Genomic DNA, 26,739 nt, shown 5'->3' on the forward strand with positions numbered 1-26,739 from the left:
GGCTTCTGACCGCAAGGCAGTACCGAGGGTAGTGCGAATGGCCCAGTACATCACCGGGGCCAAGCTTCCTGCCATCCAGGACCTCTATACCAGGCGGTGTCAGAGGAAGGCCCTAAAAATGTTCAAAGACTCCAGCCACCCAAGTCATAAGCTGTTCACTCTGCTACCGCACGGCAAGCGGTACCGGAGCGCCAAGTCTAGGTCCAAGAGGCTTCTAAACAGCTTCTACCCCCAAGCCATAACTCCTGAACAACTAATCAAATGGCATTCCAGGGTATTTGCATTGCCCCCCCCCCCCCCATTTTACACCGCTGCTGCTCTCTGTTGTTATCATCTATGCATAGTCACTTTAATAACTCTACCTACATGTATATATTACCTCAACTAACCAGTGCCACAACACATTGACTCTGTACTGGTACCCCACTGTATATAGTCTCGCTATTGTTATTTTACTGCTGCTCTTAAATTACTTGTTACTTTTATTTCTTATTCTTATCCATATTTTTTGGAACTGCATTGTTGGTTTGGGGCTTGTAAGTAATCATTTCACTGTAAGGTCTACACCTGTTGTATTCGGCGCATGTGACTAATAAAATTTGATTTGATTGATTTGAGTTAAACGGAAATGGTGCTGTACTGAACGACCATTTGAAAAGACTGGGAGGGGTTGTGGCTTGGGGAACGCTGTCAGCATGGCCACTGCCCTTTTTAAATACATCATTCATTGCTTAAAGCCACTGCTCGCCGCACCCACCAAACGGATGCAAACGTACCTCCAAGTCTGTTCAAGAATGTACAACAACGTTTTGGGGAAACGTGTCGTTCAGTACAAACTGTTCCGCAACGTAGCAAACGTTCAAAATAGAGCTCTTTGGCCACTCACACCAGTGGTGGTGGGTTTGGTGTCAAAATGAGAATGCCTACTCTCTCTTGCAACATTAGTGGCCTTTCTCTCTCAAAGGCCAATTAGCTAGTGCTATACAGTCCAGCACTCTGTTGCCGACACCGCTCTGTTGCCGGCACCGCTCTGTTGCCTCTCCTGTTATTTCCTTGTTTGGAATAGCTTCAGAAAAGAATTGCATGAAAGCCTGTGTTTGTCAGCAGAGTAATTTTGTGTGATGGGGCCAGGCCTGTGACATTATAATTAAAATCAATGAATGGAGAGAGCTGAAGGGGTGAGGGTTATAAATGCTTGCCATTTGATGAAAGCAAGAGTTTCCACAATTAGTCAGACTTCTTTTAATAGGTCCTCGAAATGGAGCTGGAGGTAGAACATTTCTAGATCATTTTATCTTTTTACCTGAATACTCTTGAGTACTGAGTCACACCCTGCAGTCCTGAATGAACACTCATTTGAGAAAGGCAATCTTTTGGAATAATTGTGCCACTGTTACTTCAACACTGTAAGCCATGCAGGGGATCTTGCCTGTGATGGGATCTTTAAGAATTGACAAATTAGAAAGGGATAGTCACTCCTGTACAACAATGTTCTTAACTTAGAAGAAAGACGCCGGATTGGCGCACATTCAAACAAATCTGATCTAACAAAGTGGATATTTGTCAAATCCGGGGTTGACATCCATACAAGCATAGAGATAGTGACCTGGAATGCATTTCAATTAACAGGTGTGACTTGTTAATTTGTGGAATTTCTTTCTTTCTTAATGCGTTTGAGCCAATCAGTTGTTGTGACAGAAGATAGCCCTATTTGAAAAAATACCAAGTCCATATTATGGCAAGAACAGCTCAAATAAGCAAAGAGAAACGACAGTTCATCATTACTTTAAGACATGAAGGCCAGACAATCCGGAAAATGTCAAGAACTTTGGAAGTTTCTTCAAGTGCAGTCGCAAAAACCATCAAGCGCTATGATGAAAATGGCTCTCACCAGGACCGCCACAGGAAAGGAAGACCCAGAGTTACCTCTGCTGCAGAGGATAAGTTCATTAGAGCTAACTGCACCTCAGATTGCAGCCCAAATAAATGCTTCACAGAGTTCAAGTAACAGACACATCTCAACATCAACTGTTCAGAGTGAATCAGGACTTCATGGTCGAATTGCTGTAAAGAAACCACTACTATCAAATTCATTTCAATCAATCAAAAGTATTTATTAAGCCCGTTTTACATTAGCCGATGTCACAAAGTGCTAAACAGAAACCCAGCCTAAAACCCCTAACATCAAGCAATGCAGATGTAGAAGCACAGTGGCTAGGAAAAACTCCCTAAAGAGGCAGGAACCTAGGAAGAAACCTCGAGAGGAGCCAGGCTCTGAGGGGTGGCCAGTCCTCTTCTGGTTGTGCCGGGTGGAGATTATAACAGTACATGGCCAAGATGTTCAAATGTTCATAGATGACCAGCAAGGTCAAATAATAATAATCACAGTGGTTGTAGAGGGTGCAACAGGTCAGCACCTCAGGAGTAAATATCAGTTGGCTTTTCATAGCCGATCATTCGGAATTAGAGACGGCAGGTGCGGTAGAGAGAGCGAGTCGAAAACAGCAGGTCCGGGACAAGGTAGCACGTCCGGTGAACAGGTCAGGGTTCCATAGCTGCAGGCAGCAGCACGTCCAGGTGGACTGGGGACAGCAAGGAGTCATCAGGCCAGGTAGTCCTGAGGCATGGTCCTAGGTTTCAGGTCCTCAGAGAAAAGAAGAGAGAGAATTAGAGGGAGCATACTTAAATTCACAGGACAACGAATAAGAAAGGAGAAATACTCCAGATTTAACAGACTGACCCTAGCCCCCCGACACAATCGATTGCAGCATAATTACTGGAGGCTGAGACAGGAGGGGTCGGGTGATACTGTGGCCCCGTCTGACGATACCCCCGGACAGGGCCAACCAGGCAGGCTATAACCCCACCCACTTTGCCAAAGCACAGCCCCCACACCGCTAGAGGGACATCTTCAACCTCCAACTTACCATCCTGAGACAAGGCCGAGTATAACCCACGAAGATCTCCCCCACGGCACAAACCCGAGTGGGGCGCCAAGCCGGACAGGAAGATCACATCAGTGACTCAACCCACTCAAGTGACGCACCCCTCCTAGGGACGGCATGGAAGAGCACCAGTAAGCCAGTGACTCAGCCCCCGTAATAGGGTTAGAGGCAGAGAATCCCAGTGGAGGCCAGGTCACCAATAATAAGAAGAGACTTGCTTGGGCCAAGAAACACGAACAATGGACATTTTTTTTATTTATCCTTTGTTTAACTAGGCAAGTCAGTTCTTATTTACAATGATTGCCTACCCCGGCCAAACCTTAACCCGGATAACACTGGGTCAATTGTGCGCTGCCCTATGGAATCGAACCAGGGTCTGTAGTGACGCTTCTAGCACTAAGATACAGTGCCTTAGACTGCTGCACCACTCGGGAGCCCCTCAAACATTAGACCAGTGGAAATCTGTCCTTTGGTCTGATGAGTCCAAATTTTAGATTTTTGGTTCCAACTACCGTGTCTTTGTGAGACGCAGGGTAGGTGAACGGATGATCTCCACATGTGTGGTTCCCATTGTGAAGCATGGAGGAAGTGTGATGGTGTGGGGGTGCTTTGCTGGTGGTACTGTCAGTGATTTATTTAGAATTCAAGGCACACTTAACCAGCAAGGCTACCACAGCATTCTGCAGCGATATGCCATCCTATCTGGTTTGCGCTTAGTGGGACTATCATTTGTTTTTCAGCAGGACTATGACCCCAAAGAAATTTGGTTACTACATGATTCCATATGTGTTATGTCATAGTTTTGATGTCTTCACTATTATTCTACAATGTAGAAAATAATACAAATAAAGAAAAAGCCTTGAATGAGTGGGTGTGTCCAAACTTTTGACAGGTACTGTATGTACAGTTGAAGTCGGAAGTTTACATACACCTTAGCCAAATACATTTAAACTCAGTTTTTACAATTCCTGACATTTAATCCTAGTAAAAAATCCATGTCTTAGGTCAGTTAGGATCACCACTTTATTTTAAGAATGTGAAATGTCAGAATAATAGTAGAGAGAATTATTTATTTCAACTTTTATTTCTTTCATCACATTCCCAGTGGGTCAGAAGTTTACATACACTCAATTAGTATTTGGTAGCATTACCTTTAAATTGTTTAACTTGGGTCAAACGTTTCGGGTAGCCTTCCACAAGCTTCTCACAATAAGTTGGGTGAATTTTGGCCCATTCCTCCTGACAGAGCTGGTGTAACTGAGTCAGGTTTGTAGGCCTCCTTGCTTGCACACACTTTTTCAGTTATGCACACAAATTCTCTACGGGATTGAGGTCAGGGCTTTGTGATGACCACTCCAATACCTTGACTTTGTTGTCTTTAAGCCATTTTGCCACAACTTTGGAAGTGTGCTTGGGGTCATTGTCTATTTGGAAGACCCATTTGCGACCAAGCTTTAACTTCCTGACTGATGTCTTGAGATGTTGCTTCAATATATCCACATAATTGTCCTTCCTCATGTAGCCATCTATTTTGTGAAGTGCACCAGTCCCTCCTGCAGAAAAGCACCCCTACAACATGATGCTGCCACCCCCGTGCTTCACGGTTGGGATGGTGTTCTTCGGCTTGCAAACGTCCCCCTTTTTCCTCCAAACATAACGATGGTCATTATGGCCAAACAGTTCTATCTTTGTTTCATCAGACCAGAGGACATTTCTCCACAAAGTACGATCTTTGTCCCCATGTGCAGTTGCAAACCATAGTCTGGCTTTTTTATGGCGGTTTTGGAGCAGTGGCTTCTTCCTTACCGAGCAGCCTTTCAGGTTATGTCGATATAGGACTTGTTTTACTGTGGATATAGATACTTTTGTACCTGTTTCCTCCAGCATCTTCACAAGGTCCTTTGCTGTTGTTCTGGGATTGATTTGCACTTTTCACACCAAAGTACGTTCATCTCTAGGAGACAGAACGCGTCTCCTTCCTGAGTGGTATGACGGCTGCATGGTTCCATGGTGTTTATACTTGCGTACTATTGTTTGTACAGATGAACCTGGCACCTTCAGGCGTTTGGAAATGTCTCCTAAGGATGGACCAGACTTGTGGAGGTCTCCACATTTTTTTCTGAGGTCTTGGCTGATTTCTTTTTATTTCTCAAGCAAAGAGGCACTGAGTTTGAAGGTAGTTCTTGAAATACATCCATAGGTACACCTCCAATTGACTCAAATGATGTCAGTTAGCCTATCAGAAGCTTCTAAAGACATGACATCATTTTCTGGAATTTTCCAAGCTGTTTAAAGGCACAGTCAACTTAGTGTATGTAAACTTCTGACCCACTAGAATTGTGATACAATGAATTATAAGTTAAATAATCTGCCTGTAAACAATTGTCCTAACCGACTTGCCAAAACTATAGTTTGTTAACAAGAAATTTGTGGAGTGGTTGAAAAACGAGTTTTAATGACTCCAACCTAAGTGTATGTAAACTTCCGACTTCAACTGTATGTGTGTAGATCTGAAACTAATATGCCGTTCTAAAGCCCTTGGTGTTAAAGGAGTGGATGTGTAAGTTTAGTAGATGCATGGGGCTAAATGAAGGGATTATAAAAGTCACAGGGGACTTTGAATTCAGAGATGGGTTCACCTGTCCTACTACAATGTAGGCTATGGGAGCAGTTCTTTACCACTGTTATAAACCGGGCAGTTGGAGCCCTGAACACTGATTGGCTGAACACTGATTGGTATGACTTACTTGTTTAATGTTCTAATCACGTTGGTAACTAGTTTATAATAGCAATATTGCACCTCAGGGGTTTATGATATATGGCCAATATACCACGGCTCAAGGCAGAACGCACTCCAGGCACTCCTCGTTGCATCGTGCTTAAGAACAGCCTGCAGCTGTTGTGTTTTGGCCATATTCCACATCCCATCGGGCCTTATTGCTTAATTCTACAATTCTACTTAGAAAGTGACACAAAGCAGGTTGTGGCCTCTGCAAGCTTTCTGTCCACTGGCCAACACTGTCTGGTCTGCATTGAGTTGGTTTACCTAACGGTCTGGGGTGAAGTTTCTCCCGGGTCCAGATCTAGAATCAGCTTTCCCTCCCCCAATCGTAACCTTAACCATGGGAAAATTGCTAAATTGATCTCAGTTCAGCGTCTAGGGGAAACTTCACCCTACACCTTATACCTAACACGCTAGTTACATTTGTGAAGAAAGAGCCTGAAAAGTCTGGCTACATCATGTCCCCTGTCTTCACTCCGTCTTCTCATTTGGGTCAGAAATCTCCCAACAATAATGTGATGTCCGTGTTGTTATTTTGTTCTGTGTTACGAAACACATGGCAAGTATATTAAGCCATGCTAAATAAATTGAAGGCTTATCAAAATTTGTGATAGTGTTTTTGATGCAATCTGATAGTGTTTTTGATCCCACTATTTGTTATTTTGCCACACAAGATGCAGTCTTTTTTAATGTTTTGCTTGAATTCATTTGAAGTGACCACAGTTTCCTTGTACACATTTTAAATGCAAGAATGAGAGCATAGATGGTGAGTGAACAGAGTGAGACTGATTGGAGTGGGGATTTAGGGTTGATATAGACTTCCAGTGCCTTGCAAAAGTATTCACCTCTTGGGCGTTTTTCCTATTTTGTTGCATTACAACCTGTAATTTAAATGGATTTTTATTTGGATTTCATGTAATGGACATACACAAAATAGTCCAAATTGGTGAAGTAAAATGAAAAAAATTACTTGTTTCAAAACATTCAAAACGTAGAAGTGGTGCGTGCATATGTATTCAGCTGCTAAATAAGATCTGGTGCAACCAATTACCTTCAGAAGTCACACAATTATTTAAATAAAGTCCACCTGTGTGCAATCTAAGTGTCACATGATCTGTCACATGATCTTAGTATATCTACACCTGTTCTGAAAGGCCCCAGAGTCTGCAACACCACTAAGCAAGGTGCACCACCAAGCAAGCGGCACCATGAAGACCAAGGAACTCTCCAAACAGGTCAGGGACAAAGTTGCGGAGAAGTACCGATCAGGGTTGGGTTATAAAAAAATATCTGAAACTTTGAACATCCCACAGAGCACCATTAAATCTATTATAAAACATTGGAAATAATATGGCACCACAACAAACCTGCCAAGAGAGGGCCGCCCAACAAAACTCACGGACCAGTCAAGGAGGGCATTAATCAGAGAGGCAACAAAGAAACCAAAGATAACCCTGAAAGAGCTGCAAAGCTCCACAGTGGAGATTGGAGTATCTGTCCATAGGACCACTTTAAGCCATACACTCCAGAGAGCTGGGCTTTACGGAAGAGTGGCCAGAAAAAAATAAGCAAACATGTTTGGTGTTCGCCAAAAGGCATGTGGGAGACTCCCCAAACATATGGAAGAAGGTACTCTGGTCCGACCAGACTAAAGTGAGCTTTTTGGCCATCAAGGAAAATGCTATGTCTGGTGCAAAACCAACACCTCTCGTCTCCCCGAGAACACTATCCCCTCAGTGAAGCATGGTGGTGGCAGCATCATGCTGTTGGAATGTTTTTCATAGGCAGGGACTGGCAAACTGGTCAGAATTGAAGGAATGATGAATGGCGCTAAATACAGGGAAATTCTTGAGGGAAACCTGTTTCAGTCTTCCAGAGATTTGAGACTGGGATAGAGGTTCACCTTCCAGTAGGACAATGACCCTAAGCATACTGCTAAAGCAACACTCGAGTGGTTTAAGGGGAAACATTTAAATGTCTTGGAATGGCCTAGTCAAAGCCCAGACCTCAATCCAATTGAGAATCTGTGGTATGACTTAACGATTGCTGTACACCAGCGGAACCCATCCAACTTGAAGGAGCTGGAGCAATTTTGCTTTGAAGAATGGGCAAAAAATCCCATGTGGCAAGCTTATAGAGACATACCCCAAGAGACTTACAGCTGTAATTGCTGCAAAATGTGGCTCTACGAAGTATTGACTTTGGGGGGTGAATTGTTATGCACGCTCAAGTTTGCTTGTTTTTTTTTGTCTTGTTTCACAAGAAAAAATATTTCGCATCTTCAATGTGGTAGGCATGCTGTGTAAATCAAATGATACTAACCCCCCAAAAATCCATTTTAATTCCGGTGTGTAAGGCAATAAAATAGGAAAAATGCCATGAGGGGTGAATACTTTCGCAAGCCACTGTATTTCTGTGTCCACTATGTAAGTGCTGTGTGTGTGTGCACATGCGTGCATCTGTGTTTGTGTGCCAGGTTTAAGCATTTATTTTTCTTTGTCTTGGACATGTACACAAGATTACATGGGGTACTTATTAAAGAATCACCTTGGCCAAAAGTCAAACAAATAGTGAGGTATTGCTCAGCTTCAAGGTTTAATGGCAGAATGTCTGTATTGTGGAGATGGTGTTTTATACCGATATAGTATTATGACAATTATTTGGGCACTCACGGGTCACAGAAACGGTGTAATCTCAGAAGATGGATAGTTTCTCTGTGGTCCCAATGAAGCCTATTCTATGAACATAATACAATGACACTTTGTGTGTGTGTGTGTGTGTGTGTGTGTGTGTGTGTGTGTGTGTGTGTGTGTGTGTGTGTGTGTGTGTGTGTGTGTGTGTTTGTGTGTGTTTGTGTGTGTGTGTCCTCAGATGAGGGAGCGGAGCAGCTCGGAGCCCAGCAGGAAGGTGCAGACCGAGATCAGTGTAAAAGTCTCTGAAGTGAGTACCATGTGGAAGCCCCACTCTACCTACTGTAGTGTGTGTTTTTAGAGCATCACATCACCTTGTCCATCTCATCTGCACCACAGATGCATCTCACTAGGATGACTGAAGTGTACTAAGGTCAACCCGCCTGCTTAGAAGCGTAATTCTGTGGTAATTTGATGCTTAAGATGATTGAAGTTCCAGAACATGACGATTGTTTGAGAAGGTATACCTCGAAGCTGGAGGATGGAACTACCAGTAAAATAAGTCACAGAAGACACAGTATGCTCTATTTAGTTATGTGGTGCTACGCTACTGGCCTCTTGTTGTTAAAGTGAAGATGTTACTCGTTGTGTGATGGCTGGTGCATGCAAGCTTGTGCAGTTGTTTTGGTATTAGCTGGCGATGCAAGAGTGATCCAGAATCTAATCACCCATCTCTCAGGTCAACAGCAAGGGTTAAACACACACGTGTAAAAAATGGCCGGTCAACAGCAAAGTTTTGGAGACCCACAGGGCTCGACATCGGCTGCTTCCAAACTGTGGGGCCAGAGGGGTTATTTACAGCATAAGAGATTACACCGAATGTTGACTTAAACTGTTGCTGGCTTTCCAGGCAGTACCAAGAGGCAGTGTTATAGATGGGTTTTGATACCCCAGCTGTGGGAAACACACTGGCTTGTTTACTAGGCTTAATTTAAGGCACATAGCTTTTAGCACTGGCTGGCTGTTAGTTACGGGAGAGCTACACTGGGGCTACAGGAAAACAGTTGTTAGCTGCTATACTGGACGCGTAGCTTTTTTCACGAGTAAGCAGGGCACAAGCCACCTGATTTAATTTTTTTCAGATGTGAGCAGCACATTGAATTCTTGAAAATAGAATCAGAGTGAAATTTACGCTGAGCCCAAGTTTAATTTCATTGGCAGCGATGCCATGGTGTGAAAATTGTTGTTCTAGCCTAGCACTCACACACTTGATGCAAGTATACTGAACAAAAATATAAATGCAACATGCAACAATTTCAACGATTTTACAGAGTTAGGGTTCATGTAAGGAAATCAGTGAATTGAAATAAATTCATTAGGCCCTAATCTATGGATTTCACATGACTGGGCAGGGTCGCAACCATGGGTGGGCCTGGGAGGGTATACTGTAGGCCCACCCACTGGGAAGCCAGGCCCAGTCAATCAGAATCAGTTTTCCCCCACAAAAGGACTTTATTACAGACAGAAATAGTCCTCAGTTTCCTCAGCTGTCTGAGTGGCTGGTCTCAGATGGTCCCGCAGTTGAAGAAGCCGGATGTAGAGATCCTGGGCTGGCGAGGTTACATGTGGTCTGCGGTTGTGAGGCCGGTTGGACGTAGTGCCAATTTCTCTAAAACGATGTTGGAGGCGGCTTATGGTAGAGAAATTAACATTAATCCTCTGGCAACAGCTCTGATGGACATTCCTGCAGTCAACATACTAATTGCATGCTCCCTCAACATTTTTGACATCTGTGGCATTGTGGTGTTTGACAAAACTGCACATTTTAGAGTGGACTTTTATTGCCCCCAGCACAAGATGCACTTGTGTAATGATCATGCTGTTTTATCAGCTTCTTGATATGCCACACCTGTCAGGTGGATTAATTATCTTGGCAAAGGAGAAATTCTCACTAACAGGGATGTAAACAAATGTATGCACAAAATTGGAGAGAAAATCCTTTTGTCTGTATGGAAAATTCTGGGATCTTTTATTTCAGCTCATGAAACATGGGACCAACACTGTACATGTTGCGTTTATACAGTACCAGTCAAAAGGTTGGACACACCTATTCATTCCAGGGTTTTTCTAGATTTTTTAAAACATTTTCTACATTGTAGAATAATAATGAAGACCTCAAAACAATCAAATAACACATATGGAATCATCTAGTAACCAAAAAGGTGATTCAACAAATCAAAATATATTTTATATTTGAGATTCTTCAAAGTAGCCACCCTTTGCCTTGATGACAGCTTTGCACACTCTTGGCATTCTCTTAACCAGCTTCACCTGGAATGCTTTTCCAACAGTCTTGAAGGAGTTCCCACATATGCTGAGCACTTGTTGACTGCTTTTCCTTCACTCTGCAGTCCAACTCATCCCAAACCATTTCAATTGGGTTGAGGTTGGGTGATTGTGGAGGCCAGGTCATCTGATGCAGCACTCCATCCCTCTCCTTCTTGGTCAAATAGCCCTTACACAGCCTGGAGGTGTGTTGGGTCATTGTCCTGCTGAAAAATAAATTATAGTCCCACTAAGCGCAAACCAGATGGGATGGCTTATCACTGCAGAATTCTGTGGTAGCCATGCTGGTTATAAGTGTGCCTTGAATTCTAAATAAATCACAGACAGTGTCACCAGCAAAGCATCCCCACACCATCACACCTCCTCCATGCTTCATGGTGGGAACCACAGATGCAGAGATCATCCGTTCACCTACTCTGCGTCTCACAAAGACACGGCGGTTGGAACCAAAAATCTCAAATTTGGACTCATCAAACCAAAGGACAGATTTCCACCAATCTAATGTCCATTGTTTGTGTTTCTTGGCCCAAGCAAGTCTCTTCTTCTTATTGGTGTCCTTTTTAGTAGTGATTTCTTTGCAGCAATTCGACCATGAAGGCCTGATTAACACATTCTCCTTTGAACAGTTGATGTTGAGATGTGTCTGCTACTTGAACTCTGTGAAGCATTTATTTGGGCTGCAATCTGAGGTGCAGTTAACTCTAATGAACTGATCCTCTGCAGCGGAGGTAACTCTGAGTTTTCCTTTCCTGTGGCGGTCCTCAGGGGAGACAGTTTCGTCATAGTGCTTGATGTTTTTTTCCAATGCACTTGAAGAAACTTTCAAAGTTATTGAAATGCTTCATGTCTTAAATTAATGATGGACTTTTGTTTCTCTTTGCTTATTTGAGCTGTTCTTGCCATAATATGGACTTGGTCTTTTACCAAATAGGGTTATCTTCTGTATAACACCCGTACCTTGCCACAGCACAACTTATTGGCTACTTTGAAGAATTTGTTTAATTTGCTTATTCCATATGTGTTATTTTATTGTTTTAATATCTTCAATATTATTGTACAATGTAGAAAATAGTAAAAATAAAGAAACTCTTGAATGAGTAGGTGTGTACAAACTTTTGACTGGTACTGTGTTTCTGTTCAGTATAATTACCTCATCAAACTGTTGGGACAAAATACAGTAGATGTATGTATTGGTCCCATGATTCACAAACATTGATCTACAGTACACAAAATTTAAGGAGAATTGGCACCAAAAAAAAATGTAATTACAGTAGATTCATATTGCAATATGATATTCCTAATATTTATAGAAATCGGAAGCCCTAAAATAGAGGGATAGAAAACACCGAACAGAGAGAAGTAGTCAGAGGAGTGAAGGTGTTTGCTGTAGCATGAGAAGTCTGAGTCCTGTTTTATGGGTCCTGAACAGATGATTGTTTACATATAAAAGCTTGGTGGAGATGGGGGAGCTTAGCAAATTATTACAATCTCTTTCTCAAGGCCTTCCTCCACTTTTTATCTCTCTCTCTCTCTCGCTCTCTCTCTTTGTCGCTTTCATGCACCATTCTACATTATCCTCACCCCTATCTCTATCTTCCTATCTCCCCCTATTTTCTCTCTCTCCCTGTATGTAAGGCAGTGAGACTAGCAGTAATTGCCACCTCTCGCCCACACAGCCAACACCAAGGCCTTCACTGAGCCAATTCCTCCTGGAAAACACACTCGGCCCTGAACTTTTGCTTTGGAATTTCACAAGCATGATACAGAGAGCCTCCTCTCACAGGCTCTATCTAATCAATTTCCATAGATTTTGATCAGGTCATTCAGATTTACAGTGCATTTGGAAAGTTTTCAGACCCCTTGACTTTTTCCACATTTTGTTACATTACAGCCTTATTCTAAAATGGATTAAATATTTGTTTTCATGATCAATCTACACACAATACCCTTTAATGACAAAGCAAGAACAGGTTTTTAGACATTTTTGCAAATGTGATTTTCTTTTTACCTACACTACCGTTCAAAAGTTTGGGGTCACTTAAAAATGTCCTTGTTTTCCATGAAAATATATTTTAAATGAGTTGCAAAATAAATAGGAAATATAGTCGATGTTGACAAGGTTATAAAGATTTTTAATTGAAATAATAATTGTGTCCTTCAAACTTTGCTTTCGTCAAAGAATCCTCCATTTGCAGCAATTATAGTCTTGCAGACCTTTGGCATTCTAGTTGTCAATTTGTTGAGGTAATCTGAAGAGATTTCACCCCATCCTTGCTGAAGCACCTCTCGCAAGTTGGATTGGCTTGATGGGCACTTCTTACATACCATACGGTCAAGCTGCTCCAACAGCTCAATTAGGGTTGAGATCCGGTGACTGTGCTGGCTACTCCATTATAGACAGAATACCAGCTGACTGCTTCTTCCCTAAATAGTTATTGCATAGTTTGGAGCTGTGCTGTGGGTCATTGTCCTGTTTTAGGAGGAAATTGGCTCCAATTAAGCGCCGTCCGCAGGGTATGGCATGGCGTTGCAAAATGGAGTGATAGCCTTCCTTCTTCAAGATCCCTTTTACCCTGTACAAATCTCCCACTTTACCACCACCAAAGCACCCCCAGACCGTCACATTGCCTCCACCATGCTTGACAGATGGCGTCAAGCACTCCTCCAGCATCTTTTCATTTTTTATGCAATTTACAAATGTTCTTATTTGTTATCCGAACACCTCAAACTTAGATTCGTCTGTCCATAACACTTTTTTCCAGATTCCTCTGTACAGTGTCTGTGTTCTTTTTCCCATCTTTTCTTTTTATTGGCCAGTCTGAGATATGGCTTTTTCTTTGCAACTCTGCCTAGAATGTCAACATCATTTCTTCATTTCTCAGAACAAGAATAGACTGATGATTTTCAGAAGAAAGTTGTTTGTTTCTTGCCATTTTGAGCATGTAATCGAACCCACAAATGCTGATGCTCCAGATACTCAACTGGTCTAAAGAAGGCCAGTTTTATTGCTTCTTTAATCAAAACAACAGTTTTCAGCTGTACTAACTTAATTGCAAAAGGGTTTTCTAATGATCAATTAGCCTTTTAAAATGATAAACTTGGATTAGCTAACACAACGTGCCATTGGAACACAGGTGTGATGGTTGCTGATAATGGGCCTCCATACGCCGATGTAGATATTCCATTCAAAATCTGCCGTTTCCAGCTACAATAGTCATTTACAACATTATCAATGTCTACACTGTATTTCTGATCAATTTGATGTTATTTTAATGGACAAAAAATGTGCTTTTCTTTCAAAAACAAGGACATTCCTAATTGACCCCAAACCTGAACGGTAGTGTAAGTATTCAGACCCTTTGCTATGAGACTCGAAATTGAGCTCAGGTGCATTCTGTTTCCATTGATCATCCTTGAGATGTTTCTACAACTTGATTGGACTCCACCTGTCGTAAATTCAATTGATTGGACATGATTTGGAAAGCTCACACCTGTCTATACAAGGTCCCACAGTTGACAGTGCATGTCAGAGCAAAAAACAGAATTGTGTCCAGGCGCAGATCTGGGGAAGGGTACCAAAACATGTCTGCAGCATTGAAGGTCTCCTAGAATACATTTGGCCTCCATCATTCTTAAATGGAAGAAGTTTGAAACCACCAAGACTCTTCCTAGAGCTGGCCGACCGGCCAAACTGAGCAATCGGGGGAGAAAGGCCTTGGTCAGGGAGGTGACCAAGAACCCGATGGTCAATCTGACGCGCTCCAGAGTTCCTTTGTGGAGATTGGAGACACTTCCAGAAGGACAACAATCTCTGCAGCACTTCACCAATCAGGCCTTTATGGTAGAGTGGCCAGACGGAAGCCACTCAGTAAAAGGCACATGACAGCCCGCTTGGAGTTTGCCAAATGGCACCTAAAGGATTCAGACCATGAGAAACAAGATTCTCTGGTCTGATGAAACAAGGACTGAACTCTTTGGCCTGAATACCCAGCGTCACGTCTGGAGGAAAACTGGCACTATCCCTACAGTGAAGCATGGTGGTGGCAGCATGTTGTGGGTATATTTTTCAGCAGCATGGACTGGGAAACTAGTCAGGATCGTACAAAAGATGAACAGAGCAAAGTACAGAGAGAGATCTTTGACGGAAACCTGCTCCAGAGTGCTCAGGACCTCAGACTTGGGCAAAGGTTCACCTTCCAACAGGACAACGACTCTAAGCACACAGCCAAGACAAAGCAGGAGTGGCTTCGGGACAAGTCTCAGAATGTCCTTGAGTGGCCCAGCCAGAGCCCGGACTTGAACCCAATCGAATATCTCTGGAGGAACCTGAAAATAGCTGTACAGCAACGCTCCCCATCCAACCTGACAGAGCTTGAGAGGATCTGCGGAGAAGAATGGGAGAAACTCCCCAAATTCAGGTGTGCCAAGCTTGCAGCGTCCTACACAAGAAGACTTGAGGCTGTAATCGCTGCCAAAGGTGCTTCGATAAAGTACTGAGTAAAGTAAACGTTTTTTTTTTTTTAAATTGTATCAAGTTAGCAAAAATGCCGAAACCTGTTCTTGCTTTGTCATTATGGGGTATTGTGTGTAGATTGATGAGAGAACAAAACTATTTAATCCATTTTAGAATAAGGCTGTATCGTAACAAAATGTGGAAACCGGACAGCAAAGGGGTCTGAATACTTTACAAATGCACTGTAAGCCTGCGTATAAGAGTGTCTGAATGAGCTCTAACAGACTTTCCCATAAGAGGCAATGAATGCTTGATCGCCAACACTGATTTGCCTTGTGGGTGTTTAGCAAGCCCAACACATGCTAGGTAATGCTAGTATCAACAGGTCATCCAAAACGCTGAAACTATAGCAAGCCTTGATTAGTCATCGCATAGCTGTACATGTCAGCTTCCCCACTAAGGTCCAGGGTGACCACTTAAAATCTGAGGAAGAAAGGTTAGGGTTAGGCAGGAGGATCAACTTGATAATGAGGCTGTAGTCCTGTGAATATAACTAGTGATGAAAAGTCCCAGTAATGTTTTGCCGACGACAGACTAACGCCATTCGAGTAGCACAAGATATCACGCTGCTTGACTGCTGAACAGTGTTAGCATGTAGCACCCACACATTTGGACCAGCTCAAGTTGGTAGATATGAGTCACGAGGCCCATTATCATGACATTCATCCGCCGCCATCATCTTATGTGTCAGCATGATAATGCACGGCCCCATGTCGCAAGGATCTGTACACAATTCCTGGATGCTTGAAATGTCCCAGTTCTTCCATAGCTTGCATATTCACCAGACATGTCACCCACTGAGCATGTTTTGGATGCTCTGGATTGACGTGTACGACAGCGTGTTCCAGTTCCCACCAATATCCATCAACATCACACAGCAATTAAAAAGGAGTTGGACAACATTCCGCAGGCCACAGTCAGCAGCCTGATCAACTCTATGCAAAGGAGATGTGTCGCGCTGCTTGAGGCAAGTGGTAGTCACACCAGATACTGACTGGTTTTCTGATCCACGCCCCTACCAATTTATTTTTTATGTATCTGTGACCAACAGATGCATATCTCTATTCCCGGCCATGTGTAATCCATAGATTAAGGCCTAATGAATTTATTTGAATTGACTGACTGATTTATATAAACTGTAACTCAGTAAAATCCCAAACATTGTTGCATATTGCGTTTGTATTTTTGTTCAGTATATCTAACATCTACAGGATCGGTGGGTCCCCCGTAGGATGGTTGAGCTAATGTAGGCTAATGTGGTTAGCATGAGGTTGTAAGTAACAAGAACATTTCCCAGGACATAGACCTATCTGATATTGGCATAAAGCTTAAATTCTTGTTAATCTAACTGCACTGTCCAATTTACAGTAGTTACAATATGTCAGTGAAAGAATACCATGCTATTGTTTGATGAGAGTGCACAGTTATGAACTTGAAAATGTATTAATAAACCAATTAGGCACATTTGGGCAGTCTTGATACAATATTTTGAACAGAAATACAATGGTTCATTGGATCAGTCTTGAACTTTGCACATACACAGAGTGAGAGAGCAGACCTGTAAAGCTTAAATAACCACCCAATAACGTAGGCGTGAATGATACTTTCCTCTAACTGATACCATCTCAGCTGATGCGGGGCACTCGGGTTTCCTTTCTGAACTGGCTCCGCTTAATTTCTGAGTCATGTTTCGAAGAGAACTGCCAGATGTAATTTTAGAGTGTTAGTTTGCAAATGTGTTGCTTGTTTTAAGTACAGTAATCCAATGATTCCAATTATATCTAACTAGGAGTAGGAACAGTTTACTCATTTGTCTGCATTGGGCTTGTTAGCTAAGCTCTTTGGGCCTTATAGCATGTTGAATATAGCATTTTAGGAGCTGCATTTCCTCTCAAATCCTTTCATAAATGTATTTTAGTTTTAGACACAGCCCATATAAGTATGTATCATGACAAAATAGTAATGCATGTGAAGGTAATGCATTTTCTAGGTGACTTTCTGGCTAGTTAACATGAATATCTTATAAGAGTTGAATAATGAGTCAAGATGAACATGCAGGTATTCTTCTCCTGTTTTTTTGACAGATGTGTTTCATAACAAGAGTTATTGGTCTCCATCAGGGACAGCCAGTGTGTGGGCTTCAAGGGAAAAAATTGTCCTGTGTGTTCAAATGTTCGGGCCGATTTCTGGCCCCAGTCCGTCTCTGGTATCCATTGTGTGTTATGGGCAGCCTCCTCTGACGGGCCATGTTGCTGCATATTAAGAAAGACAAATTCTGTGAGCTATGAGCTGCTTCTCTCTGTTGGACATTTCATAGACTTTCAGCTGGATTTCCAGAACAATTTAATGATCTTGGTTAAATATAGATATCAGGGCTTGTAAGTAGAGTTTTATATTACTGTAAAATAGAGTAGTATTTTACAGTAAAACAAGTAGTGTTTTATATTTTACAGTAAAACGACTTAACGGCGAAGCAATCATAATTTTTTTGTATTGGTGATTCAACTAAATGGTCTCATGGAATTTCACAATAAATTCCACTTTGTCCATAATGGGCACACGACTACATTTACATTTACGTCATTTAGCAGACGCTCTTATCCAGAGCGACTTACAAATTGGTGCATTCACCTTATGATATCCAGTGGAACAACCACTTTACAATAGTACACTTATCTTTATTTGGGGGGGGGGGGGGGGTTAGAAGGATTACTTTATCCTATCCCAGGTATTCCTTAAAGAGGTGGGGTTTCAGGTGTCTACGGAAGGTGGTGATTGACTCCGCTGTCCTGGCGTCGTGAGGGAGCTTGTTCCACAATTGGGGTGCCAGAGCAGTGAACAGTTTTGACTGGGCTGAGCGGGAACTGTGCTTCCGCAGAGGTAGGGGAGCCAGCAGGCCAGAGGTGGATGAACGCAGTGCCCTTGTTTGGGTGTAGGGCCTGATCAGAGCATGAAGGTACGGAGCTGCCGTTCCCCTCACAGCTCCATAGGCAAGCACCATGGTCTTGTAGCAGATGCGAGCTTCAACTGGAAGCCAGTGGAGTGTGCGGAGGAGCGGGGTGACGTGAGAGAAATTGGGAAGGTTGAACACCAGACGGGCTGCGGCGTTCTGGATGAGTTGTAGGGGTTTAATGGCACAGGCAGGGAGCCCCGCCAACAGGGAGTTGCAGTAATCCAGACGGGAGATGACAAGTGCCTGGATTAGGACCTGCGCCGCTTCCTGTGTGAGGCAGGGTCGTACTCTGCGAATGTTGTATAGCATGAACCTACAGGATCGGGTCACCGCCTTGATGTTAGCGGAGAACGACAGGGTGTTGTCCAGGGTCACGCCGAGGCTCTTAGCACTCTGGGAGGAGGACACAATGGAGTTGTCAACCGTGATGGCGAGATCATGGAAAGGGCAGTCCTTCCCCGGGAGGAAGAGCAGCTCCGTCTTGCCGAGGTTCAGCTTGAGGTGGTGATCCGTCATCCACACTGATATGTCTGACAGACATGCAGAGATGTGATTCACCACCTGGTTATCAGAAGGGGGAAAGGAGAAGATTAATTGTGTGTCGTCTGCGTAGCAATGATAGGAGAGACCATGTGAGGATATGACAGAGCCAAGTTAATTGGTGTATAGCGAGAATAGGAGAGGGCCTAGAACTGAGCCCTGGGGGACACCAGTGGTGAGAGCACGTGGTGTGGAGACGGATTCTCGCCACGCCACCTGGTAGGAGCGACCTGTCAGGTAGGACGCAATACAAGAGTGAGCCGCGCCGGAGATACCCAACTCGGAGAGGGTGGAGAGGAGGATCTGATGGTTCACAGTATCAAAGGCAGCAGATAGGTCTAGAAGGATGAGAGCAGAGGAGAGAGAGTTAGCTTTAGCAGTGTGGAGAGCCTCCGTGACACAGAGAAGAGCAGTCTCAGTTGAATGACCAGCCTTGAAACCTGACTGATTTGGATCGAGAAGGTCATTCTGAGAGAGATAGCAGGAGAGCTGGCCAAGGACGGCACGTTCAAGAGTTTTGGAGAGAAAAGAAAGAAGGGATACTGGTCTGTAGTTGTTGACATCGGAGGGATCGAGTGTAGGTTTTTTGAGAAGGGGTGCAACTCTCGCTCTCTTGATGACGGAAGGGACGTAGCCAGCGGTCAAGGATGAGTTGATGAGCGAGGTGAGGTAAGGGAGAAGGTCTCCGGAAATGGTCTGGAGAAGAGAGGAGGGGATAGGGTCAAGCAGGCAGGTTGTTGGGCGGCCGGCCGTCACAAGACGCAAGATTTCATCTGGAGAGAGAGGGGAGAAAGAGGTCAAAGCATAGGGTAGGGCAATGTGAGCAGGACCAGCGGTGTCGTTTGACTTAACAAACGAGGATCGGATGTCGTCGACCTTCTTTTCAAAATGGTTGACAAAGTCATCCGCAGAGAGGGAGGAGGGGGGGAGGGGGAGGAGGATTCAGGAGGGAGGAGAAGGTGGCAAAAAGCTTCCTAGGGCTAGAGGCAGATGCTTGGAAGTTAGAGTGGTAGAAAGTGGCTTTAGCAGCAGAAACAGAGGAGGAAAATGTAGAGAGGAGGGAGTGAAAAGATGCCAGGTCCGCAGGGAGGCTAGTTTTCCTCCATTTCCGCTCAGCTGCCCGGAGCCCTGTTCTGTGAGCTCGCAATGAGTCGTCAAGCCACGGAGCAGGAGGGGAGGACCGAGCCGGTCGGGAGGATAGGGGACATAGAGAGTCAAAGGATGCAGAAAGGGAGGAGAGGAGGGTTGAGGAGGCAGAATCAGGAGATTGGTTGGAGAAGGTTTGAGCAGAGGGAAGAGATGATAGGATGGAAGAGGAGAGAGTAGCAGGAGAGAGAGAGCGAAGGTTGCGACGGCGCAATACCATCTGAGTAGGGGCAGAGTGAGTAGTGTTGGAGGAGAGCGAGAGGGAAAAGGAAACAAGGTAGTGATCGGAGACTTGGAGGGGAGTTGCAGTGAGATTAGTAGAAGAACAGCATCTAGTGAAGATGAGGTCAAGCGTATTGCCTGCCTTGTGTGTAGGGGGGGACGGTGAGAGGGTGAGGTCAAAAGAGGAGAGGAGTGGAAAGAAGGAGGCAGAGAGAAATGAGTCAAAGGTAGATGTAGGGAGGTTAAAGTCACCCAGAACTGTGAGGGGTGAGCCATCCTCAGGAAAGGAACTTATCAAGGCGTCAAGCTCATTGATGAACTCTCCAAGGGAACCTGGAGGGCGATAAATGGTAAGGATGTTAACCTTGAATGGGCTAGTGATTGTGACTGCATGGAATTCAAATGAGGAGATAGACAGATGGGTCAGGGGAGAAAGAGAGAATGTCCACTTGGGAGAGATGAGGATTCCAGTGGCACCACCCCGCTGACCAGATGCTCTCGGGGTGTGCGAGAACACGTGGTCAGACGAGGAGAGAGCAGTAGGAGTAGCAGTGTTTTCTGTGGTAATCCATGTTTCCGTCAGCGCCAAGAATTCGAGGGACTGGAGGGTAGCATAGGCTGAGATGAACTCTGCCTTGTTGGCCGCAGACCGGCAGTTCCAGAGGCTGCCGGAGACCTGGAACTCCACGTGGGTTGTGCGCGCTGGGACCACCAGGTTAGAGTGGCAGCGGCCACGCGATGTGAAGCGTTTGTATGGCCTGTGCAGAGAGGAGAGAACTGGGATAGACCGACACATTGTTGATAGGCTACAGGAGAGGCTACGCTAATGCAAAGGAGATTGGCATGAAAAATTAACTAAACAACTGGGGAAGCGAGAGAGCAGGGCCTCCCTCACTAACAATTCACAAAAACGCTAAAATATAACCTTTCTAGCTACCACTAGAAATTAAAATTGATGTAAACTACAGTGGTTCAATGTTTCCAGGAATAGGCTCAAACTTAGTTTATTCCGCTAGATAACTTGGTACAGTATTCTTCCGTGAAAACCCACCTAGTGCACCGTGTCATATGACGCCGTAGCTAACTAGCATGCTAGCATCCTATAAACACACGGTTAGCACCAATACTTGGTAACAACAAGCTACCAATGGATCATTCGTGTCCGTGTCTAGTTCATAACGCAGAAGTAATTAAACGTTGGCTAGCTAACACAAAGTCAGTCCTGCTAGCTACACAAGTGGCCTACAGATCTCGAATGTTCAGAAAGTTAAGCTTACATTTCAAAAATCTTATTGACTAAAAATGATACAGCTAGCTAGTAGGGTTAGCTCGCTAGCAGTGGGCGCGTTGTAGACTATGTTAGAAAATGTAGCTGGCTAGCTAACCTCGATAGTTACTCTGTACTACGCCTTTATCTTGATACAAAGACAACTATGTAGCTAGCTAACATTACACTAGTCAAATCGTTCCGTTGTAATGTATATCGTTTCTACAGAACTGCTAATTGGTAAAGTTGGCTAGCTAGCAGTGGCTGTGGTGTTGACGCCGTTTCGAAAACGGCGCGAACGAACGAATACAGCTGGCTAGCTAACCTTGTTAGTTCCTCAGAGCTACACCTTTATCCTTGATACAAAGACAGCAGATACAACTATGTAGCTAGCTAACAATACACTAATCAAATCGTTCCAATGTAATGTAATGAAATGTAATATTACCCGCGGAGCGAGTTGCAGCACGACCACTCACTCCGACCACTCACTCAGTGTAAAGATTTGTCTCTGCAACAAACTAAACAAAGTCAAACATTGCTGTCCGGTTTCTATAAACTTGCCTATTGGGTATGTTTTAAAAATCACGTTAGCCCACTGAGCTAAAGCCTAGGCCTACACAGGTGTGTTCAAGGTTGCTCATCATAGTCTTGCAGCCTACACACACGCTGAAATGCTGCTGCTCCGTCTCAGCATCAGCATCACCACGGCTCTCTTCCTCCGCTCTTTTCCCTTTCCACACTGTCGCTCAGTCATCGTCTGGGAAAGCAGAGGAGGAGAGGGAGCCGGTTCTCAGGTTGGAGGGGGCCAAGCCTGTGGCTCGCTGGCCAGCAAGACCATGCATTTGTATGTGTGCTGGACTTTAAGATTGCGTTAGGATCATGAATGCCTTTAGCATTGTGGAGGAGGAATCTAGTTTCTCAGAGGGGCCCCACTTCCAGTAGCAGCTATCCGCGTGCCTTCTCTCCCGTGGCGGCTTACTCCTCTTCTCCCCCACCCCCTCTTTCTTTTTTTCTTCTTCTTCTCCCCCTCCTTTCCATCTCACACATTTTGTTGCGGCGATGAATTCAAGCATAGGTTGAGCTTTTCTGCCCGCAATGGATTGTCTTTGCATTGTCACAACTAAGGTAAGAGCAGCAGTGCCAGTGAGAGACATAATGAGAGAGAACGAGAGAGGGATGCAGCGAGAACGGGAGGGGAGAAGCTCTGTCTGTGTCTGTCCTCCAGTGTTGGTTGATCTGCATATTTCAGCTGCCTGCTCAAGGAATTTGGGTGTGTGTGCGCATCTGTGCGTGTGTGTGTTATGGCCAGTGGTTCACATTTCATGTTTAAGTGTGATTTTCTTTCTTTTTTTCCCCCTCCCAAGTTGTGTGTCCATCTGTCCACAACGGTCTTGGCTGGTTAACAGGCTTAAAGCCCGCTGGGGAGCGACAGCACCTCTATTGAATTGTCACACTACTAGAACTTGTCGGAAACTTCAGTCAGTCCTCCGCTGCTGCCTTCAGAGAGATAATGACCCTCTTTGTTGTGAGGTCCGGAACATCCTTTTTGATCAGGGGCTAAACAATAGCTTATAGCAGAGCTTGGCTTGGGCTGCATCTGGAATCAATTAAGGGGAAGCCTCTTTCCCAGCTGTCCACAATTAGCAGTAGAGTAAAGTATCACTGTGGTTATTTGAATGTAGCAGTTTATTGAGGACATGCACATCCTCTCTGATTTATGTTTGTTGTAAGAGACCAGCAGACTGACCAAGTAGTCAATCTGACAAATGAGAACAATTTTGACTGTGTTATTGGTTTTTATCTTTTTATAATTTTGTCTTGGCAGAAGTGTGAAAGCGGTAGTCAAGGTTTGTTTTTGGGCAGGAAAGAATATCAGGTGTAAGACCTGCTTTGATGTCGGGGGAAGTATCCCCTAGATGCTGATCTTCGGTCAGTTTTTGCATTTTCCCCACTAATGTTTAAGGTTATGATTATGAGAGCCGAGATCCAAGGGAAAAAGTAGTTCCAGAGCATCTGCTTTGCAGTCATTCTCATAAAAAAGTTATGTTTTGACTGAATTGTAATGACTAATCATGGAATCCAAGGAAGCCTCATAAGACCCTAAAACTCTGTCACTACTAGAGCTATTCCCTCCATCTGGGATGACACAAATAACATCAAGGTATTATTATTGTTCATTGGGTACCAAAAGAAAGAAAAGACTGAAACAGCGAGGGACTACCTTGGCTTGTCCAATAAAAAATGCAAATGTTGTTTTTCCATTGCAAAGCGTTTCAAAATGTTTTCCGTTGTGTGCCCTAATGAACACGACGCAGCAACTCCTAGAATAAATGATGACGTTAATTCCCTTTCTAAAAGCCTGGTTAAATATGTATGTTTGTTTCCATGCCATGTCAAATTCATGATATAGAACACTGTTTTCATTGCAATGTACTCATTGGGAAAATGTTGTTGAGTGAACAGTTCCCTCATTCCCTCAAAACCATTACAGTAATCAGGTTTCTGAGTTAGGCAAAACAAAAACTAAAAAAAATCCTCCTGTGCAGTCAGAAAGCAGGCGGAGCTCATGAAGAATTATGTTTTTCACTAGATACCGGCTTTGATTGAATAGGACCCTCAGCTGTGTGGATCTTTATGTTTTGCAAGGAGGGTGCGTGTTTGTGTGTGTGTGAAACAGACGGAGATTCAAACAGATTACATAGATATAGAATGAATAGACTGGGCTTCGAACCTCTAACCCTTGCAATTTGACACGTAAACTCACTGGTACACTTGCAATGGCTGCTGGGTATTGTGATGCAATAATTTCCATGGTAATGTAGAATGTTCATTCAATTTGATGTTAGCTGATGTAGCTCATGCAATGGAATGTATGTTTTGTAACGCCAGTTGAGTTGAATCAACAAATCACAGCATATTGATGGTTACACTTCCTGCTTTTACTTCCTCCTATGCTAGGTTGAAAATATACAGGTTAAGACAATGTCGTCACAAATCTGGGACCAATGCCATCGCTAACTACCAGCGCCGTTGCTAACTAGCGTAGCTGGTCCCATTGTTGCGAAGAGTTATGGGTTATTAGAATCCCGTTGTTTTAACCTTTGTCATCTTCTACCTAGCTCCTATAGGTACACTCGCAGTGGGAGCCAGTCCACTCATTATGCCGTCATTGACTTGAATGCTCTATTCATGCTATTTCTATGGCAGCACATGCAGTCAGTAGCGAAGTAGAGGAGAAAATGTGCGCCTTTTATAAAATTATTATTTTAAAAAGTTTCTAGGTCTGTGGCAAGCTAATGCAGGGTTTACCAAACACGGTCCTAGGGCGCCCCCCTGGGTGCACACTTTAGTTTTTGCCCTAGAACTACAGAGCTGATTTAAAATAATCAAAAGTTGATGATGAGTTGGTTATTTGAATCAGCTGTGTGTGTGTGTGTGGGGGGGGGGCTATTATTGACACAAAATATACAAAAAAAGCCCTTAGGACACACTGCTCACAGTACGGCTCAAGCCATAGGAGAGAGGATGAGAAATGGATGCCCATATACAAAAGGAAGACGTTATCAGTAGTCATCCCCAATTTGCCATATTGGAACACCTCTGTTGAACAACTGCCACACTCCTTCTGCCTCCTGTGACAGTCATCCTCAGTATACTGGGTTCATCATTTATAACTTGGATTTCAATTGTCTGAGCTATGATCTAAGTGATAGGATATCTATACAGACATTTATCTGCATGTACTCCTGGTACTAGTTCTGTGTTTTGTGCTTTCTTTTCCAAATGTGTGCCATCACGATTGGATATCCCAGTAGACGTGTCAACACTGACACTATGCATCGTTGGTTGTTGAGGTGGTCTTTGAAAGCATCTGTGACTGTGCTTGTCTACACTTGGCCACAGAATGATACCTTAATTAGCCTCCCAGAATGCATTTTGATGGCACGTGAAGACTGTGTCAAAGCGTTATTGGGACATCAGACTGTGTTAACACATTGGGTCATGTAAGGTCACCACCTTCGGTGTGTGTGTGTGTGTGTGTGGAGGACACAGACTGCCTTTGCACCTGGTTAACACCATGCACAAAATGCTGATCAAGCCACTGGAGTCACCACCCTCCCAGCAGGTGCACATGATTCCCTAGACTGGCAGGAGGTGCATGCATTCACCTGGACTGGCTAGAGGTGCATGCATTCACCTGGACTGCCCAGCTGACCTAAAAAAAGAAGGAAAAAAAAGCCTAACATTCCTAGCCTGGACAAGTGAGCATAGCTGGGAGAGATTGTATTGTCAGGAATACACATCCGAAAGATAATGACATTTCACATGAAGAGACAGAGACAGAGAGAGAGATGTGGTAGTCAGCAGATGACTTGCAGTTGGCTGAATAGTTTTACTGTTACTTGTCTGCCCCCACATGAAAAAGGGAGGGGAATGGGCAAAGTATATGCAAATGAGCTCTGTAGTACTTACTGTAGTTAAAAAAGTGGTGTTTTTGCGGACAATACTGTAGTATTTACTACGGTGTTTTTAAGTGGGTGGATAGTATTCTGCAGTATACTACAGCATTCTATAGTAAGTACGACACACGATCGAGGGATACTACAGATACTAAAGTGTATAGTATTCTACAGTATACTACAGTTTATTATAGAATTCTGTTGTAAGTACTGTAGTATTCCATAGGAAACTGTAGTATTTTTCATGTGTGTGTCCTCTCATATGTCAGACTCAGGCCTGCAGTGTGGAGCTTATTAGCTGTCTCATTCTAGATGCTGAAGTATCGAGCTCTCCCTGGTCTGAGGAGTTGACATTCTAATTCTCTTCGGCTGCTGTGCTAGAAATAGCATCTGTGTCATGCAGGATAGAACAGTGCTGTGATTGTGACTGTGGTTGTGTAAAGCTATTTGTATTGCTTTCAGAAGGGATATTTTACTTCATCAACTAAACAACAATTGCGCAGTTTGGTTTCATATACTACACAATTCAAATTCCTTTCAAAATACTTTATTTTTCCCACAAGGGGTAATTGTGCATTCAGCAGTGCAAATACACATAACAACCAATAACAATTTACTTAAGCCATTACATTCCTTGAGGAATGTAAAAACGGATGTAAGCTAGTATAAATATAAAGTGACTAAGTGACCAGGTAAGTGCTCATTTCGTGCAAAGCAGTGTTTATCAGTTCTCATTGACCAGAGGGGTATACCACAAAGCAGTGTTTATCAGTTCTCATTGGCCAGAGGGGTATACCACAAAGCAGTGTTTATCAGTTCTCATTGACCAGAGGGGTATACTACAAAGCAGTGTTTATCAGTTCTCATTGGCCAGAGGGGTATACTACAAAGCAGTGTTTATCAGTTCTCATTGGCCAGAGGGGTATACTACA

General features: G+C 43.7%; 1 protein-coding gene across 17 annotated transcripts in view; it reads left to right on the plus strand.

The window, feature by feature from the left end:
- dlg2 (discs, large homolog 2 (Drosophila)) overlaps nucleotides 1–26,739 on the plus strand; it is a 405,714-nt gene that overhangs the window by 105,944 nt on the left and 273,031 nt on the right. For all 17 annotated transcript variants that reach the window (XM_082960249.1, XM_082960254.1, XM_082960252.1 and 14 more), the window contains one exon: nucleotides 8,599–8,667. In XM_082960249.1, the coding sequence (XP_082816375.1) occupies nucleotides 8,599–8,667 (69 nt within the window). The remainder of the gene's footprint in view (nucleotides 1–8,598; nucleotides 8,668–26,739) is intronic.

The sequence above is a fragment of the Salmo salar genome, chromosome 13 (genome assembly GCF_965601325.2).
Source record: "Salmo salar chromosome 13, fSalSal1, whole genome shotgun sequence".
Lineage (NCBI taxonomy): Eukaryota > Metazoa > Chordata > Actinopteri > Salmoniformes > Salmonidae > Salmo > Salmo salar.